We start from the raw sequence: 18355 nt of genomic DNA, 5'->3' as shown, positions 1-18355 counted from the left end.
CACATAAATTGACAAGGCCACTGGCGAGTGCCTCGGGCACCTGGCCATAAACCCGACTCGGGGGGCGTTCGAGTCGCGGGGATAGCGCCCAGCTTGGCCTAAAAACCATAGCGCATCTTGGCATTGCGGCGCGCCTCGTGGCCGGCAGCCCAAAAGTTTGAGATTTCTTGCTGATGAGCTTGCGCTTGTTGTGCCAGATAGCTAAGCTGCGATCGATGCTTGGCAGAACCCGCAATGTTTGGGGTTTTCTAGAGGGTATCAAGAGCCGTACAAACAACACGCCACAAAGTCAATGAGTGCGTTGAGCAAACAGAACAGAAAAAAAATGAAATGAAAAAGAAGCAAAGTGCAAGAGTAACGATACAGCCACGAAAATAGTGGACAGGCCAAACGTACGGTGGGAGCCTGCGCCTCTTTGGTGCCAGCTACACTTCGGCGCCAATCGTTGTTGGCTTCTCTATACATGGAGAGAAAAGAAATAGAGAAGATGCGTGTCAGATCCAGGCTAGGTGCATTCGACCATCACCAAGCGTCAAGAGCGGGAAGCAATATGATAACCATGGGCAACATACCGCCGTTCCTTATCGTTGAAGTCGACAATGTTGACGTTGGCACCCATGCCTCGATCTCGTTTCACCAGTTTGGCAAGCTGTTCGCCCAAAGCAGCGACACGCGGGGCATGAGTGGGATAGACATGTGAACGGAAACAAAAGAAAATTGGCGTGTGCATACCTCAACGCCTCCAAAATCAGCCATCTCGTCTGTTGGTGGGGCCGCGAAAGATTGGTGGTAAGCGGCTTCACTCGCAGACCCCATGCTTGATTGTTGCTGACCCACAGCGGCGTACTGGGCGGCCGGGGCGCCGTAGGCGTAGGCCGAGTTTGGAGTCACGTGACCGTAACCGTAGGATTGCGGCTGTGGAGCTGTATTGGCGACATGTGCTTGGCCATAGCCGTATCGAACTGGGGCTGCGGGCGCCGCGGGCGTTGCCCGCGGTGCTGCAGAAGGCGGCGGGTTGGTTGCCGGTGTTGTGGCGGCTGATTTGGCCGTGGCCGCTGGAGCTGAGTTGCCAAAGCTGAAAAAGCCACCTTCATCATGAGCAGCTTCCTCCGTGTCCAGGAAGGAGGCGGCCGAGGTGGTACTGGCTGAAGCATCCGCCTGGTGGCGCTGGCGGCGCAGTACAGACGCGGGTACCAGCTGACTTGCGGGCTTGCTCTGTGGTGCTTCAGTTTGCGACGCTGGCACATCGCTCTTGACAATGGTTTTAGTGTCTAGAGCAAGGCGGCCCGAAGGTTTGCCGCTTTTGGGTGCGGGCAGCAGATCGATCACATTGCGAGCCTAACAAGTCAGGCAAGGCGCATGTACAGCAGTTGGGCAGGGTGTCAATGATGTCAGATAGAGTAGAAGGCAGGCATCGCCAGCAGAGTCGAGATTGCTCAGGGGAAGCAAAATGTTGTCGACTGCTGACCTTTGGCGCGTCGGCTGCAACAGGTTTGTGGGACGGATCCTCCTCGTCGCTATCCGGCTACAAACATGGCGAATTTATAAAAATTGGTAAGCTCTGGCATTCTACCGCGCAGCAAGCAAAAAGCGAACAGCACCAGGGACCCATTTAAGAGCCTTGGACTGATGGGCAGTAGACTATTCCGTACATCCTCAAGTTCTGGCACAGCGAGAAGGAGCTTGCGCTTGTCCGAGATGTTGGTTTTCTTGGCACGACGCGCCACGCCACCAGTGACTGTGGCCTTGCGCTTGGCGCTGACATCGGTGCCGGTGCTGGCGGTAGCGCCTCGGGGCGGCGGCAATCGCAAGCCAACTGATGCACTCGAAGCTTTGCCACCGTGCTGTGGAGGCGGCAAACCCAAGCCACCTCGACGCGGAGCAGCCACCGGTGACTCGGCTGCCTGCGTCGCCTGAGCTACCTTTGCCACCTCTTTCGCCCCCATTACCGCGGTCACCGCCTGCGTCGACTCGTCCCCCGAATCATCGTCGCTGTCCGAGTATGCCGCCACCAAGGCTGCCATATTCGTCGGTGCTGGTCTGCCGCTTCGTCCGTCACAACAGCCCCTTTCAGTGTCTTAAAATTACGGAACATCCATGTCCTCTCGAAAGTTGATTCGTCTGTCGTCACTCTTTGTCATTACGTTGTGTGTATGTGTGTGTGTGTGTGTGTGTCAAAACTCTCTCTCTCTCTCTCTCTCTCTCTCTCTCTCTCTCTTGTTGTTACATGTGGTAGTTGTGCGTTTCCTTTGTGTCTTTGCTCTCTTCTCAAACTGACCAAACCAATTCATCAATTCTCTCTCTCTCTCTCTCTCTCTCTCTCTCTCTCTCACTCTCTCATTCTTTTTTTTTAGAAGTCAGTGGACACGTGTGAGCAGATCGAGGCAATGGCAGCGGCAGAGGTTCCGGCAGAAGTGCGCGAGCTGGTTTTGCAGCGAAGTGAAGCGGCACTGGCTTCTCGTGCTTGCGATCTGGTGGACTATGAGATGAATAACGGCATCCTGTTGGTGCCGGCCAAGACACAGCACCTCACCGGTCGTGACAGGCGCTTCCAGCCCGCCCCGGCCGCCATCATTCCCACACCGACGCCGCGCCGCGCGTTTGAGGTTCGAAGGCATGGCGCAGCCTTACCACCCTCTTTTTCTTGGACTGACCACACGCGCTTGCCCCGTTCTGATGGAATAGGTCGGGCGCGCTGCCCAGTGCATCGTCAACCGTCTGGTGGATGCGGTGACCTTGGACCACGAGTTCCTGGTCCAGGCTCTGCGCTCCACCTGTGCTGTGGATGAATTCACAAACGAAATCTTCAAGGTGTACATGGCAGCGCGAGAGAGCACCAATGGCATCTCTCAGTACGGGCCCACCGCCCTGCGGGCTCACGTGTTGCGTAACGACTTCATGCTCCATCTGGGTGCCAATAAAGAGCTTGCATTTCAAGATGCCGAGATTCACAACGTCGAGATCAACACCATCGCTGCCGGGTTTGCCACGCTTTCTACGCGTTTGGTTGAAGCCATGCGCATGCTGGAAGCTCCTGAAGTAGCCAGCCGCATCCCCGAGAACAACGCGCTGGCCGGCGTTGTTGATGGCTTTAAGGTGAGCCCCTGACCAACTTGCCTAGCATCCATGCCCACGCTATTGGGTCTCACTCTCTCCTCACTCTCACGATAACGTACCCGCTTCTACATTCCTTAATAATAATACCAAATTGGACAGGCAGCGCTGGATGCATATGTGACCGCCGGCCGCCGTCGGACTAGCAACCCTTTGGCAGCTGTTATGATGGTCCAGCCCGGTGAGCGCAATATTTGCGATCAGCGAGGTCTGGAAGTGGAGCTGCGCCGGCGTCATGGCCATCGTATGGCCCGCGTGACGCTGGAAGAGGCAGCACAACGCTTTACATACATGGCCGATGGAACGCTCTTGTACACGGGCGTTGACGGCTTGCAGCTGGAGGTGGGCCTCGTCTACTACCGTTCGGGTTACAGCCCTGATGACTATCCCACCCCCGCGTGCTGGGAAGCCCGCTTGAACATCGAAACAAGCGCTGCTGTCAAGGTCCCCAACGCAGCAGCCCACCTCGTGGGCACCAAAAAAATGCAGCAGGTGCTGGCTCAGCCCGGGATCCTTGAGAAGTTTCTGTCCGCGGCTGAAGCAACCACGCTGGCCAAGACCTTTACTCGCTTCTATTCACTGGACGCTGCCGACTACGCCACCCCTGCAGCACTTGAAGCAGTGCTTGAGCAGGAAATCTACGCACACCCTGACGACTGGGTTCTCAAGCCCCAGCGCGAGGGTGGTGGCAATAACTACTATGGCGCAGACGCCGTCCAGCGCTTACGTGCCATGTCGCCTGAAAAGCGGGCAGGCTTCATCTTAATGGCCCGCATTCATGCCCCAATTCTGCAAACGTCGGCCTTGGCAGAGCAGTGTGGTCATGACACGTTTGCCTCCGTGACTGAGTTTGGCTTTTATGGTGTGTTTGTGGCCAATGGTGCCACCGAGCTGGTCAACACGCAGCCAGGCTATCTCATGCGTACCAAGCCGGCCTCCAGCCTAGAGACCGGCGTGGCCGCTGGCTTTGGCCTCATTGACGTTCCGCTTTTCGTCTAAACCGCCTGCACTCCTGTTGTTTGTCCTACCAGCTGCATGCGGCGACCATCAACTTTTGTCTCATTTCCCCCGAAATTCATGTGCATGTCGTTAGCCAAACACGGCATCGTCATATATCCTTCTCCTGGCGCGCGATCGATGGCTCCTATGCTTTGCAGACCCCTGTCATCTGGCTTTGGTAGTAGCCAACGCACCAGCCCACATGCCAATCAACCTCTTGACTCCCCGTGCTGGAATGAATTATTTTTTTGATCCTTGTTTCAAAAAGAAGGTCTTGAAAGAATGAATCTGATTCACACATGCATGTGAAAAAAAAGAATTAAAATTTTGATGAACGGTTTTTTTTTTTGTTTTGTTTTTCAAGATCATGGACATCAAGCGCCAGCTGCAATGGACAGCCCTGCTCGCTGCTCTGCTGCTGGCTGGATGTGGCATGGCCAACGAGGTTGGATCTTGGGCTGTGCCGGTTGATCAAGCCGCTGATCACAAACCCGGTCGCTCACGTGTGCATGATTGTGTTCTGGCTAGCTGTTGTGTCCGAGGGGTCAGCATTGCGAGTTTATGGAGGCTCAATGCAGCTACGCGCATGAAGGACAGGGCGATGCTTTACAGGATGTGTGCGTTTATGGTTTGCGAGGGAACCTGGTGGCCATCTTGCCCGGCTCCCGTTCTTGGTAACTACCGTTGACCGCGAAGCCTTTGCCACCGCCTCGCAGAAAACCCGCCTTTTGCCGCGAGTGCACATGCCAGCCCGGAGCCCCAAAAGGGATACATATCAAGCTCGCCAGTGCACTGGGGTCAGTGCGGGTGCATTTACCACGCCCGCGATCAGTCAACTGAATGTGCATCTTACGCTTGGCTGTCCTCCGACCCCTTGTCACACAGGACGGGCTCCATGGAGCTGCGAAAGCTTCTGGAGCTCGTGACCAACCGCTCTTCCGAATCTGGTACGGTTGGGATGGCTTTTGCGCAACCTAACCGCACGAGGAGAGTTTGATCCTGCCTTGATCGTCACTCACAGTCTGGCACTTTGGATTAGTGTATGTTGAGGGGATGCGTCACATGTCACGGGTTTGTTGGTCCACTCACGTTCAGTTGTGGCCTTTTGACGCTCTCGCTCTCTATTCCCGGCGTTGACAATGATTTCTACACAAATTGCCCCACAGCGTGCATTCGGAGGATAGCCTTTTGCTTTGCTCATGATCAAGCATGCATTTGTTCCTCTAGATTGAACGCCGTGCATCAGGATATTACTCGCCAGAGTGCGGCCACGTGGCGCGCTGTGGCCGAGTCGTGCCTAGCCGTGAAGGGGAACTGGCCGTCCTCTCGACCCATTTCCCCTGGATCTCGAGAAAAGTTTGTTGCTCCTTGTTTGCTCGACTCTCTGCACTGACTCACCCCTCTTTCAAACACGTGTATGCTCAACAGCCTGATTCAATGCTGTCAGGAAACGCGCGGTGGCGTGGGGCATTTTTTGCTCCTGGTTGTGCGAAACCCTTTGGATAATTGGCATGGCATTCATCAACTGTACGTGCGAGCCAGGCTTGAGGTAGACACCAAGCTTTTCCGAGGCCTCAACGTCCAAGGCTTCTCACGCAGCCGCCTCTTTTGCGCACCCTGCACAGGCACGGACTTTCTACAGCCAAAGACTTACGAAGGCTTGCGGGAAAACATCGTTTTTTCTACACACATTACCTGGTAGTTGACCACCAGCACCTGCTTCATTGGGCTTGGGGATGGGGGGGGGGGGGGGAAGCGTGAAGGAGATATGCTCACCAAAACATGTGCCTGCACATTCGAACTGCCAGAATGGCAAGGTGTATAAAAACGTTCCGCGAATGATCATTCGCTACGAGGATTTGCACAATGCCGAGATTTTACAACCACTCCTCATCGACTTGATCAAAGAGTCAGGTAACGTATGGTCGACTGTTCAGCAGCACGGCCCAGCGTTCTCGGCAAGCATTGCATCCAGGACTGATGGTTGCTACGTCATGACCATGCTCGTGGCCTTGTGCAGGCTTGCAAAGCGATCTTGGCATCACTGAGCAACATGTTGCATCCGTTGTTGAAACCGAGCATGCGGCGCTCGTGGCTTCGCGCGTGATGAGTTTGGAGACCTTGCTTGACGGATGGAAGCGCCACACATTACTAGAAGTCCAGCATGCCCAGGACACAATGGAGCAGGTCAGGCCTTGGCTTCTGTGTACCGCCACCCGATGAGCTGTTGTACTGCACGCGCTGACGGCATTTGCTTTCCCACAGTTTTTGAGTGATTTTGGGTATACTCGTTTGTACAAATACTGGCATCTGTGCTTGTCACGCATGCATGATGCCATGGGTGGAACCTGCGACACGGGAGGCTTCGCGGAACTCCGGGCCGCAGCCGCCGACGAGTTGCAGCGTTGGGCCGAGTCCAGCAATTGAAAATTATGACCCTGACTTTGTCTTGTCTCTCCTTTTTGACGCAATCTGCATACAATGTCCATCCAATGTAGTAGTACCTTGAAGACACTCACACACACACACACACACACACACAAAGCTGCCGGCCATGAGATGACGATGTTGCTTCGAATTCGATTTTTTGACTTGTGTGTTTGACTTTTGTCAGATGTTTTGAGGTGCCGCACCGAGCGCAAATTGCGGACAAAACTCTTCTCGAAAGGCGCTTGTCACGGTGGGTCTGCACAGGCAGACGACGGCATGCCAGGGAGCGCTGGGCAAGTTTGGGGAGGAGTGGGCTTGTAGCAGCCGCACGTAATGGAACTGGCCTATCGCTAGCTCAAAGCTTGAGCTGATGTACCTAAGAAGCTTCGTAAGTCTTGACAACCATCGCAACTTATCGCATGCAATCAGGCCTGAGCGGTGCGGCTTTTGCCACACGTTCGGCGCCAAGTTCACAGGGAGGGGGTGGAGGAAGAACGTCGTCCCCACAGGCGCCAGCGCGCAAATACCGGGTAGGCGCCGAGGGACAGCACCATTTTTTCGCTTTATCTCCTGGGGTCTCCGTTGAAGCCCCACTCTAAGCACCTCGGCTGGCCTCACATCAGGCCAAGGCCAAACGGAAGGCAACCGAGACGCCTGCAGCCATGGCCAAGGCAGTGGCCACGGCGCGAACACTCTCAGCACCGATCCTGCACTCACCGCCTACCAGGCCACACCCCATCTTGCTGCCCAAAGCTGAGCTGCCTGATTTTACGGAAGGCGACATGACAGATGCTCACGCCTTTCTGAGTCAGAGCCTGCCCGCTGATGGCGAGCACTTCAAGCTGGCTCAGCGAGGCTATCGCCTTTTTGAAACCATTGGGCTGGGCGGCTACAGCAAGGTCAAAGTGGCCAAAGCCATCGAAACTGGCCAGAGGGTGAGTTGCATTGCCTCTCCTTCAGAAGCCTTTGACCTCACAGACCATGTGGTGAAGGGCTTCGGATCGTCTGTCTCCCCCTCCAATGTCGCAGCTGTCGTGCTCAATCAAGCCCTGACGGCGTGCGGCAGGTGGCTGTCAAAATTATTGACAAAGTAAATGCCCCCAAGGGCTATTTGCAAAAGTTTCTACCTCGTGAAATCACGGCTCTGCGCCGATTGTGTCATCCTCGTATAGTAAGCACTCTGGCTACCCTGTTCAAAAGTACGTGCCTAGGCTCACTGAATGTTGCTCTTTGTTGGCTCGCGTTGGCATTAGGCACAGCTGCAAGACTTGATCGAGACGGAACAGCGGGTGTACCTCGTACTGACGTATGCTGTTGGTGGAGACTTGCTTGAGTATATCAACACACGTGGGCCCATGAACGAGGCCAAGGCTCGCCGCTTGTTCTTTCAGCTCCTGTCGGCAGTGCATTATTGCCACACGTTGCGCATTGTTCATCGGTAAGTAAGACCAAACGCTTCGATGGAACCAAAGCTGTGATCGCTCCATCCCGTAAGCAGTGTAGGTCTCATTATACACACTGATACACGCTGTGCAGGGATCTCAAGTGTGAGAATGTGTTGCTTGACGGCGATGGCAATGTGCTTCTGACAGGCAAGTCACCCTATCTGCACGCAGTAGAGATGCTTGTGACCTTGGCTGGCGCCGTGTTCAGCAAAGGCGTGAATTGTGATGGTGCACCTTCGTAGACTTTGGCTTTGCCACCATCGTGCCGGGGCTGAGTCACCGATTGTTGACGCATTGCGGCTCTTACGCGTATGCGGCCCCCGAGGTGCTCATGGGACATACCTACGCCGGCGACCGTTCTGATATGTGGTCTCTGTACGTTGTGAGCGCTCCACCATTGCCTTTGACCCGTCGAGCCCAGTCTCTTTGACCTTGAGCCAAGTTCTCGATCTGAGGTCATGTGTTCATGTTCCCCTGTGAATAGTGGCGTCATTTTGTATGCCATGGTGTGCGGTCAATTGCCCTTCAACGATCGCGCGCTAAAACTGATCATGGCCGGAGTCCACCACAGGCTTCAAATTGCCTCCACGGTATCTCAAGGTTGGTCAGGCCATGAATTACCTTTGATAACTGTGAGCATTGTCAATCGCAGTCTCAGCGCAAATTTGCTGGCCCATGCCTGGTGGAATTTGTAAGACTTGCGTGACTTTCTCGAAAAGATCTTGGTCGCAGACCCGCGGTGGCGTGCCACACCCACGGACCTGCTACAACACCCGTGGTTGCAAGCACATGTCAAAGAGCATGGCGGTCGCCTGGAGCCCGGTGGTCCTGGCTCGGCCTTTAAGATGGGCCTCCTGCCCCAAAGCAAGGCGACAAAGAAGGCCGCTGGCAAGGGCAAGGTCGGGTCCAGCAAGGACAAGGCCAAGGCGTGCAAGCGGAGCAAAAATGGCAAGGACCAAAAAGGTTACGTAGCTCCAGCCGCAGAAGACAAGACTAACCGTGATCAGGCCGTCGCGCACCTCGCCGCACGGATACGCGGCGTTTCGATCACGACACCAATAGCTACGGGACGTACAGCACGGCATACGGTGCAGCCAGTCGGGACGCGACGCGGTTTGCCTGAGGCTCGCGGCACAAGCGTTGCGCCCGTCTTTCGCCTGGGTGGTGAGGAGTCATCGGCCAAGAAGACCGTGCTGACACAAGCAGCCGTGCCGACAGCGAGCCCCCGGCTATCCAGCACCAAGAAGGTAGGAAATCCGTGACCGTGGATGGGGCCTGGCTCATTGCACTGTGATTCACGTTGGCATGGCGCTTGGGATGGCACTTGATGGCTCGTCCGGCAGGATTGGCTTCGCTTGAGGCTGCCCCCCATGCGTGCCAAGGCTGAGAAGGAGTCGCGAGAGACACGTGCAGATGTGGTCCGCCGTAGTGGGACTGGGACCATGGTGGCCTCTGCCCGCCCGCGTTCTCGGTGGCCATGGCGAACATCGGAGACCGCGACCCTGACACCTAAATGCTGAGACTGGCCCTTTGGGGCGTAGTATTTTTCTTGTTTGACGCTTTTTTTGGGGGGGTTCTGCTGCTGCCGCCGCGTCTTCTCCTCCTTGTTGCCAACTCTTGCTCTAATTCTCGCTTTTCGACGTGATACAAATCGGCGATGAGGCATGCGTGATGCAGCCACTCGCGTTGCAAAGTGCGGTATGGTCACAAAACGAAGCCTTGAGGCTGATCTTGGGGCTGGCAGATGAGGGTGCATGGGTCTCTTCTCAAGCCTCGAGGCGAGCGAGGCGGTGGGTCAGGAGTTGTCCGTGGGCGATGGCAAAGCAAGTCACTGCCCAGTCGGTACCAACGGCCATGGTCGCTAGTATCAGCGCCGTTGGTGTGGATACACCCATGGCCTATGTACGCACATCAAGCGGACACCACCGTGTACAGGTGACACGCGGGCATGGTGACGACATGATAACGCGGTGTTCAGGCCATGACGGTTGTGCGGGGGGGTGCGGTGTGATTGGACGGACCTTGGCAAAGGCAGTGAGGTAGCATAGCTGCAAGGGGTACTGTGCCCAGGCCGGGGCAAGGTAAGAAGAAGCAGGCTGATGTCCAGTCAGGTGGAGCGCAACGAGAGCCAGAAAGGGGGACCAGATTTGGGCGGCCAAGTACGTGCGGAGGGCATATCGTGACTGCGCTGGGGCTAGCAATCGGGTGGCCATGATGTAGGTTGCGATGGCGGCCGCCAGCCCAAGAGCTGTCACTAGGATCGTGAACAGCATGGGATGGAGTTCAGGAAGGGTACGCCGCACGCCCTGAAGCTCTGCGAGACGGGTAGCCAGCTGGTCTGAAGGTATCAGACCCAGCGATAGAGAGGAGGTTGACACGGCTGCTTCTTGGTGGAGGATGACGGTGCGCGCCAGCAGGAGGGTTGTGAGAAGGCGAAAGGTCCAACGGGAAGTCCAACGTGGGGTGTTCTGAATGGCATGTCGCAGACACTGAACGTTGACGAGAAAGAGGTTGATACAGATCAGCACCGTGTTGTACTCGAGGTACTCATCAGCTGGTTTGTCGCACTGGCCCTGAAGGCATCCAATCGTGAGGCCTCGCAGCAGGAAAGGGCGAGGAGCCAAGACGAAGGGAACTTGAGCAACTTACACATGTGGTGAGCCGAAGGGCATGACTCTGGCCCACGACGAGGCGAGCCACGGGGGCCCCGCACCACGTACAATACCCATTCAACGGTCGATCCGTCATGGTTGGAGGTCCGGGTGTAGCGGTCACCTCACTGACTTCGTCCTCTGAAAAAATTACTCTGGGTTGCTGCGTGAAATTTGGGTACAATCTCGTTGGTGCCTCGGCCTCAGTACACACATGGGCTGGATGCTGAAAAGGGCTCTGAGACATGAGTCACATCCTGTCGCGCTGTATGATGGGCCTCTCGAGGCAGAAGGTACAGCTAGCCACAGGCTGCTGCCGTTGAACCCTTTTCAAGCCAAATAAAATAAATTAACAAATATTAAATGGGGGTTTGGGTAGGGGTTAAGGATTAGGGTTATAATATATTTTAGGGTTATGTGCGTTTGCTGTAAGACGAAACCTGTTCGTGTTCAAGATTGTTGTTGGAAGCAGTTTCTTGTTCCCTCATGCACGCTGTCAAGGAGCAAGGAGCAGTCTTGATGCGACGGGTTGTCTGCTGCACACATGATGGCAGCCACGAGGGCTTGGTCTCCGTTGACATTTCGTGGTGGCCTTGGGCGTCGAACCGTGTTGAGGTTTATTTTGTGGGGCGCACTCGCGGTTGCCGTGCTGGGGCCGTTGCCAGCGTCGGGCAAGCAGAAGCAGCCGCCACCGACCACCCCGTCTGCCCGCACGGCCCAGCCGGTCGTGACTTCTGACGCGTTAGCTTTGCTGGAGAGTCGTGCCCCAGACAATGTTCGTAAGATGTTGCAGAGTAACACGGCGGCGATATCGCGTGATAAACTGGAAGCCCGACTTCTGGAGGAGCTTCGCGAGGAGGCTGATGCCGCGGCGGCTTCTCGCCCGCCGGCAACGTCACTGTCCTCGTCCAGTGTGTCCCATGAACGAATCATCTATGTCACCTCCATAGGCGGTATCTATCATACATCCCGGCACGAGGAGATCCTGGCCGCCTTGCGAACCAATCTCGAGTCACCCTGGGTCGAAAAACTGATCATGCTCACCGACAAGGGTTGGGCGGCGACCCTGCGACCTACTCAGCGCAAGCTGCCCAAGCTCAAGATTGAGGTGTTCCACGAGCAACCCACGTACAAGGATTTGTTCACTTCTGCAAATGCAGCGGCCCACCCGGGTCAGCTAATCATGGTTGCCAACAGCGACATTGAGCTCTCCAACCTGACCTTCGTCTGCCTGGACAAATCGCAGTTCAACAAGCCGCTGATGTATGTGCTGACACGGCACCCGCACCCTTCATGCCCAAAGGAGTCGGGGGGTGGAGCGAATCCCCAGCTGCCAAAAAATCTTTGCACTGACAAATTTGGCGGAGCCTTTCTTAGCACTGCGGATGCCTTCCTGACGTCGGCCCCTGTTCCCCAAGACGTCCTGGACTTGATCGATCACGTTCAGAATCGTCTCGGTGCCGAAAATCGACTGGTTCACTTCTTCAGGTCGCAAGGTCGTTATAGGATTCTCGATCCCTGCTTTGACATGCCTGTCTACCACCGACATTGCAGCCAAGAGCGTGCAAAATCAGCTCAGTTGGGGTCTGGGCGCATCGATGGCCACGCCCGAAGCACCTGGGCTCGCCACCGGCTACCAAACTGTTCAATCGTAGATCTATAGGCTCGATAACAATGGTCATGAATAATACAACCATAATTTTCTTCCTCTTGATTAATGCAGTCTTCTCACTGCAGGACGCAGAAGTGTGCCGAGTGCCAAAACCTTCCAGGTCGGCGCGCTTGGATAGCGCCACAAGACGAGGAATGATTTAGCAGCAAGTACCTTGATGTTTTTTGGCATGACACGCCATGTCTATGACTCGATGAAGTGCCTCTTCATAATAATTTTTAATAGAATCTAAATTTGTATATCAGAGCCCAACACGGTTGAGAAAACTCCACAACTGCCTCAGGCGATTGACGTGATTGTTGCCTGCCTGCTGAGTCGTTTGCCGTCGAGCTGGTCTACCTCATGATGCATTTGACTCGGAGTGGACATGAAAGCAAAGGCCGTTGCTGCTTTCTTTTCCTTAATTACGATCATACGGTCGTCGCACGTGCGTCAATCGACGTCAATCTTGAACTCATTGTTGTACGTGCATGGCATGTTATGCATGCCTACATGGCACTGCACATGACTGCTAGGGATTGGCTTAAAGTAGGGATAGATATCCAATAAGGTCGTTGCGCCGATGAGACATGGATTTGGCGGCAAAAGCTCAAGGGAGAGAACTAGTCCAGCATGGGAACGCAAGTGTATTCATTGCAGTCTTTTGGAGAAAGACCGAGAATGCGCGTGTACTGCGCGTATTCGAGATCCAGGTGCTTCTGGTCCAGGGCCGCGCGTTTCTTCACTCCAGCGTGGTGGTTGATTTGCACAGCACTGGCATTGACATCATTCTCTCTTGGATTGGGGTCAATGTTGAGGACAAACTTGGCCAGGCCCACAACATGGTCGCTGGTCAGCTTGCCGGACCAATTGATTGTGAGATGGGGCAAGCGGGGATAAGCAAAAAGGTATGATTGCCATTGACATTCATTCTCATCCACCAGGGCCAGATAGGCTTGGAAGGGGGTCAGGTTCTTAAAGACGGCCCTATCACGGAGGGGGCATCGCGATAACGGAGAGTAGGGCTTGACACAAAAGATGCAGGCATTGGACTGGGGACCATTGTGGGCAGACATGTAAAAGCTTTGAGCTGTGGCCCGACGTGAGCGGCGTAGGCGGACCAATCGGGCGGCTGAGCCCAAGTATGTTAACAGGGCATGCATGGTGCCCATGGTCAGGTCATGTCCCGAGGCATAATATGCCGTGCTGTTCTTGTCCCTGAGCTCGCTCTCAATAAAGGGGACTAGTTCTTCAACGGCAAATGTCCAGGCAGCCTCACACATGTTCGAGCGGTATTGAAGACCGGCCAAGAAATAGCGACGGGGATGGTACTCGTGGCCAACGGCGACTGGGGTGTCGCTCTTGTTCATATTCAGCGCGTGTGCCCACATGGCTTTCTGACCGAAAAACCCAGTCCCTGAGTGACCGGTTGAGACGGTAAAGGTGAAGGTGTACTTGTTCTTATTGACATAGCGCTCAGATGTGGAGTAGTCACAATAAGGTGCGCCGCGCATGTCGATGAGGGAAGATGGGAGGGCCGGCTTGATGGGATGTTCTGGAACTGCAAGACGAGCGGAAGTGAGTCGAGGGGCGTCTCGAGATCATGCGCACAAGTTGCACCCTACTGCGGTGTCGTAAACGGACAGCTCTTACCTTTGATGCAGCGACAATCGGTGCACTGCGGCGGATAATAAGCATTTAGGTTCGTGCGGTCAAAGCGGCAGCGCGAGCCCACACAACGATGCGGATAGTTGCAGTAAGTTCCTTGCGGTGTGACCAGAGCAACGTCATCATCTGGATCGGCCACGTCCGCCATGACATCGGCATTCCATGACGGGAGGACCAAGCTGGCCGCCACCACCCACACGCACCACCGCGCTGTCATCGCCATTTGCGCTGCTGTCCAACGATCATCAGCGACCCGTCCGTGCTGTGAAAAGACCACGCACACGACGAAACTGTTTTCATAGCTTGAGTTAAGCTTATGACATTACTGGCCTATGCTTTTGTTTGCCGATCTTCTTTTGTGTAAGGTTCAATTAAGAAATTGATTATCATCCTTTTTGGAGATTCGGAGTTAGCCACACCACGCCCTGGCCAAGTGTGTTGGCCATCACACGCAAAAAGAATGGAGGCGCTAGCTTGCGGGAGTGCAGAGAGCGAGCCGTTGCCGCAGGCCTGGGTCGGCTGAGCGAGAGGGGTCATCTCGCGGCCTTTTTTGGGAATGGCGGCGATTGAAGCGGCGGGTTGAAGCGGCGGATCGACCCAGCCCAATTGAAATTGCCGTAACTTTGCACCCAGTGACGCTATGAAGCCCAGATTTCGCCAGGAGGGCCGCGAGACGCAGAGCTTCAAACGACCAACTTTGACCTCAGACGCCCAAAACAACAGAGGCAGCCATGCCACAGCATACCACAGCATCCCATGCCATCAAACACGCCAGCTGCTACATCTAGCTCTGGAGCTACCGCATCTAAGACACGCGAGCCTCTGTTGTCCACGCAGACCGAGGCAGCTGCTGCTGTCCATATGCCCAACACGCGAGCCTCTGTTGTCCACACAGACCGAGGCAACTGCTGCTGTGCACATGCTCAACCACTCGCCGCCGACACCTTGCGATCCCACGGTACCACGGACTCTGGGCGTCGACGACGAGATCCACACCGTGTTGAGGTGGAGGAAGACGGTGGCGCCTCTGCGCAGGCGGCAGCTGGTGGTGGATGCTGCTAAAGCCCGTTGACTTGCCAACGATCGATTGTTCCTCCTTTGTTGATCGTTTGCATCTGTGCCTGTTCTTGTCTTTCTTGGATCGCGCCACCTCCTGGACGCAGAAGAAGGGGATAATGCTTTTAGACGCCTGCCCGCGCACCAAACACGGCAACCGTGACAATGTGTCCAGCCAAAGGCGTTGACATTGCCCGCCTGCGTGATCCATGTCCAAGGGAGCGATGCTCGCTCACCATGGCGAAGTGCAGCCTGCTGTCCTGGACTCGGGAAGTGCAAGAAATGGAGTCAGAACGGTGAGAGGAGGAAAGGAAGTAGATGCAGGGAGCTGTGACAGAGTGCATGAACGAAATGACTGCTGTCAGGCTGCCCGACTGGGTTCGTGTAAATGGGGCACTTTTGTCACCGAAAGCCAATGAGCCAGTGTGTGTGTGTGTGTGTGTGTGTGTGTGTGTGAGCAAAGCACCATGAGGTTCCGACAGCGATCAAGCTCGGTGCCGCTGCTTCGGCGCAACAGGAGCGAATTGCAAAGGTATCGTGGTGTCGGGATCTGAGATCGATTGGTCTGCGGCTGCTAGCAGCTACAGTGTTTGCATTAGGCGCACTGCTTGGCACAATCAATTTGGTAGGCTGCCTCTTGGGAGTGAAGAAGTATGGCTTTCATTCATGCAGTCAGCTTTCAATACAACGCGCAGTCAAAACATGATAACACGGCTTTAACAGAAAATCGTGGACAGAAATTGGGTCAAGATTGGCAAACACACCCTTGAGTTGGCTCACTTACGAGGACTTCCGGTCGCCTTGCCCGGCACAGAAATCTTAAACTCAGACAACAGCTTGCACTTCATACACAGATCGGCAGCGTCAGCCAGGTGAAGCTTCTTCAGCGCAGCCACCAGCTCCTGACGAGAGTCGTCATCCTCTAAAAAGTCCTCCATGACACGTGCCAAAGCAAAACCATCGTGCTTCTTGTCCATCCTCGAACTTGGCACTGCACCCACGTGACGATACGGCTTCAGCGCCCTCGCCTCCACGGCAAAATTGCAGACATAGACAGGGTTGTCGACGAGAAACCGGCCGAGATCAAAATCAATGAGAAAGGCCGCTGGATGCCCCTCCCAGGCACTGCAAAAAAGAATGTTGCGAGGGAGAATGTCGCCGTGCACAAAGCCAACGCTGTGTATGGCCTCCAATTGGCGGATGACCTGGGCCAGTTGCTCGAGCTTGCTGGGGGGCGCCAGCTCCACGTAAGGGTAGCTGAGCACATGCACGGCAGTTGCAAGCTTCGTCACCTTCCACTCCTGATAGAAGGAGCCCGTCACATCCAGTTGAGCGAGCTTTTCCAGGATTCGGCCGTCGGGCGGGTGGCGGCAATCTGCGGCACGTAAGCCATTGCTCAAAGCACTGCAGAGGCCTGACAAGCGACCCCAGTAGTCAAAGTGCTTGTACAACACCTTGAGTTGCTTCTCGTCGCTGTAGACCTGCACGCTGGGACCAAACGATTTGTGCAATTGCAAATCTTTCTCGCAGAGGTCCTTGAAAGGGCAAGGAAATGGTTGTCGAGGCAAGAATGGCCGCGATCTTGTTTTCTGCGCGTCAGCCAGCAAGCTTGCCTGATCACCAAGCACAAACTCCTTGCACGCTTGCAAGATGCACTCGACCTGCCTCGAATTTTTGTACAAGTTTGCACACCCGAGGCGCAAAAAAAACACTCCGGAATACTTCTTCTTTTTGTTGGCACTGTCAACCCCAAGTGATGGCAGAAATGATGGTAAGACTTTCTCGACCGCTGCCCAGCGCTCACCAGAAATCGTCAAGACCAGGTATGCGCTCACATGGTCTCCCACCACGTTGATGTTGACAATGGGCCACTCTGTGGACTTCCGGCCATCCAGTCCATTGGACTCGCTGTCGCTCTCATACCGTGTAGCAATGGCTCCCAGTCGCTCGAGTTCATTGGCAACCTGTCCTCCATATTGATGGAAAGGCTGCTTGTCCTTTTTGCACTCGCCCATGACAACAACGTGGTGGTTCTGGTCAAAGCCCGCCCAATCGACATGGGTGTTCTTGTCGCCAATCGAATATTGATGGACAAAGTCCAGGCCAAAGTGGTGCTGCAGCACGATAGTCAATCGGGAAGAAATGTCGCTCTCCTGCTGGAGCTGAGGCAATCGGGAATGTCGCTCAACATCGACCGCCCACTTGAGGTCTTCGATCAACTTCTTGTCGATCGTCCGCTTGTCATCCGCGCAAAGCTCATCGATGTGCTTGACGATTTTCGCTGCGTAGTAGTGGTGACTGCAGGGAAGCTCTGCGACGATGCAACCGAGCTTTTCATATGCATCGGTCAGAGTCGGGGTAGATGAGGGCGCTACTGAGGGCATCGCGTTAGCAACTGATTCTCTTGTCTGCCACGTAAAGCCTGCACACGTGCAATCAAAGACGGTCATGTGAGTGCGGTGGCTCACCAACTGTATGCAGGTGCACCCAACAATGACCGACAGCAGACCTGGAATGGGTGACACACAACGTCAAACACACCTTTCAAGGGAAAATGTTTGTTCATCGTCTGGGGTGAGGTTTCGTTGTTGATAAGACGGACGACAAGTTCCTCAAATGCATCATCATTGAATGCCATCATCTTCTTTCGCAGGGCCATGTTGTGGGTCGCAGTGAGGCCGCAAAAGATGTTTTCCAAAATTGCGAGCTAGTGAACGCAGATCAAGTGAGGCTGGCGTGCGCAGAGGTGGTAGGTGGTCTCACAGCGAGACGGAGCACGACAAACCTTTTCACTGCACAACGTCCGTTTGCGCTCTTCGGCTTCGCGCGCGGCTTTGCGCTCTTCGGCTTCGCACGCTTTCTGCCGCGCAGTTTCGATTGCTAGCTCGATTTCGAGCGCTTTCAGCCGCGCAGTTTCGAATGCTAGGTCTCTGGCCTCGGCTCCGTGCGCTTCGGCTGCTGGCTCTGCGCGCTCTTCGTCCTCGGTTGCTTGCTCGGCTCGGCGCGTTTCAGGCTCACTTTGGGTGGCTTGCCCTTCGCTTTCAGACTGCCCAGTGGCTCTTTCCACAAGATGCAACCGCTGCAGGTCATCCGATGGATCGTCCATGATGCGGGATGCCAAAGAGCAACGCCCCACACCCCTTCCAAGAAAAAGAAAAAAAAACCAAGAAGAAAAGAAGAAGAAGAAGAAAAATGCATGTCGACAAACCTTTCCCGCCATTTCCAACGGCTTCTTATGCGCTATAATTAGATGATGGCGGTCTCACGTATTTACAGAGAGAAGACCGATGTCAGCAATTTGAATGCAAAAGATGACAATTCTCTCGCTACCAATTGTTCGT

At 54.9% G+C, this 18355-nt stretch overlaps 6 protein-coding genes across 6 annotated transcripts; 3 read left to right on the top strand and 3 right to left on the bottom strand.

The window, feature by feature from the left end:
• Nucleotides 1–98: 98 nt before the first annotated feature.
• Nucleotides 99–2024, bottom strand: MONBRDRAFT_24919 (uncharacterized protein; the record flags this gene model as incomplete). Its single annotated transcript, XM_001745168.1, has 6 exons — nucleotides 99–248; nucleotides 397–457; nucleotides 573–649; nucleotides 733–1338; nucleotides 1469–1525; nucleotides 1653–2024. 6 exons carry the CDS (start codon nucleotides 2022–2024, stop codon nucleotides 99–101), a joined length of 1323 nt encoding a protein of 440 aa, XP_001745220.1.
• Nucleotides 2025–2486: 462 nt separating this feature from the next.
• MONBRDRAFT_16669 (uncharacterized protein) lies at nucleotides 2487–4113 on the top strand (the record flags this gene model as incomplete). The annotated part of the gene is made up of 3 exons (XM_001745328.1): nucleotides 2487–2606; nucleotides 2686–3096; nucleotides 3217–4113. 3 exons carry the CDS (start codon nucleotides 2487–2489, stop codon nucleotides 4111–4113), a joined length of 1428 nt encoding a protein of 475 aa, XP_001745380.1.
• Nucleotides 4114–7400: 3287 nt separating this feature from the next.
• Nucleotides 7401–8782, top strand: MONBRDRAFT_2234 (uncharacterized protein; the record flags this gene model as incomplete). The annotated part of the gene is made up of 7 exons (XM_001745327.1): nucleotides 7401–7478; nucleotides 7610–7714; nucleotides 7797–7981; nucleotides 8080–8139; nucleotides 8265–8363; nucleotides 8473–8588; nucleotides 8685–8782. Coding segments are annotated over 7 exons (741 nt in total), but the record flags the coding sequence as incomplete, so codon positions are not given.
• Nucleotides 8783–11183: 2401 nt separating this feature from the next.
• MONBRDRAFT_7725 (uncharacterized protein) lies at nucleotides 11184–12302 on the top strand (the record flags this gene model as incomplete). The annotated part of the gene is made up of 1 exon (XM_001745326.1): nucleotides 11184–12302. One exon carries the CDS (start codon nucleotides 11184–11186, stop codon nucleotides 12300–12302), a length of 1119 nt encoding a protein of 372 aa, XP_001745378.1.
• Nucleotides 12303–12913: 611 nt separating this feature from the next.
• MONBRDRAFT_7724 (uncharacterized protein) lies at nucleotides 12914–14181 on the bottom strand (the record flags this gene model as incomplete). Its single annotated transcript, XM_001745167.1, has 2 exons — nucleotides 12914–13851; nucleotides 13944–14181. The coding sequence occupies 2 exons, from the start codon at nucleotides 14179–14181 to the stop codon at nucleotides 12914–12916; spliced, it is 1176 nt and encodes a 391-aa protein (XP_001745219.1).
• Nucleotides 14182–15016: 835 nt separating this feature from the next.
• MONBRDRAFT_7723 (uncharacterized protein) lies at nucleotides 15017–18120 on the bottom strand (the record flags this gene model as incomplete). Its single annotated transcript, XM_001745166.1, has 3 exons — nucleotides 15017–15111; nucleotides 15799–17523; nucleotides 17778–18120. 3 exons carry the CDS (start codon nucleotides 18118–18120, stop codon nucleotides 15017–15019), a joined length of 2163 nt encoding a protein of 720 aa, XP_001745218.1.
• Nucleotides 18121–18355: the final 235 nt, after the last annotated feature.

The sequence above is a fragment of the Monosiga brevicollis genome, genomic scaffold (assembly GCF_000002865.3).
Source record: "Monosiga brevicollis MX1 MONBRscaffold_8 genomic scaffold, whole genome shotgun sequence".
In the NCBI taxonomy this organism is placed as follows: Eukaryota; class Choanoflagellata; order Craspedida; family Salpingoecidae; genus Monosiga; species Monosiga brevicollis.
This window is presented reverse-complemented; position numbering and strand designations above follow the sequence as displayed.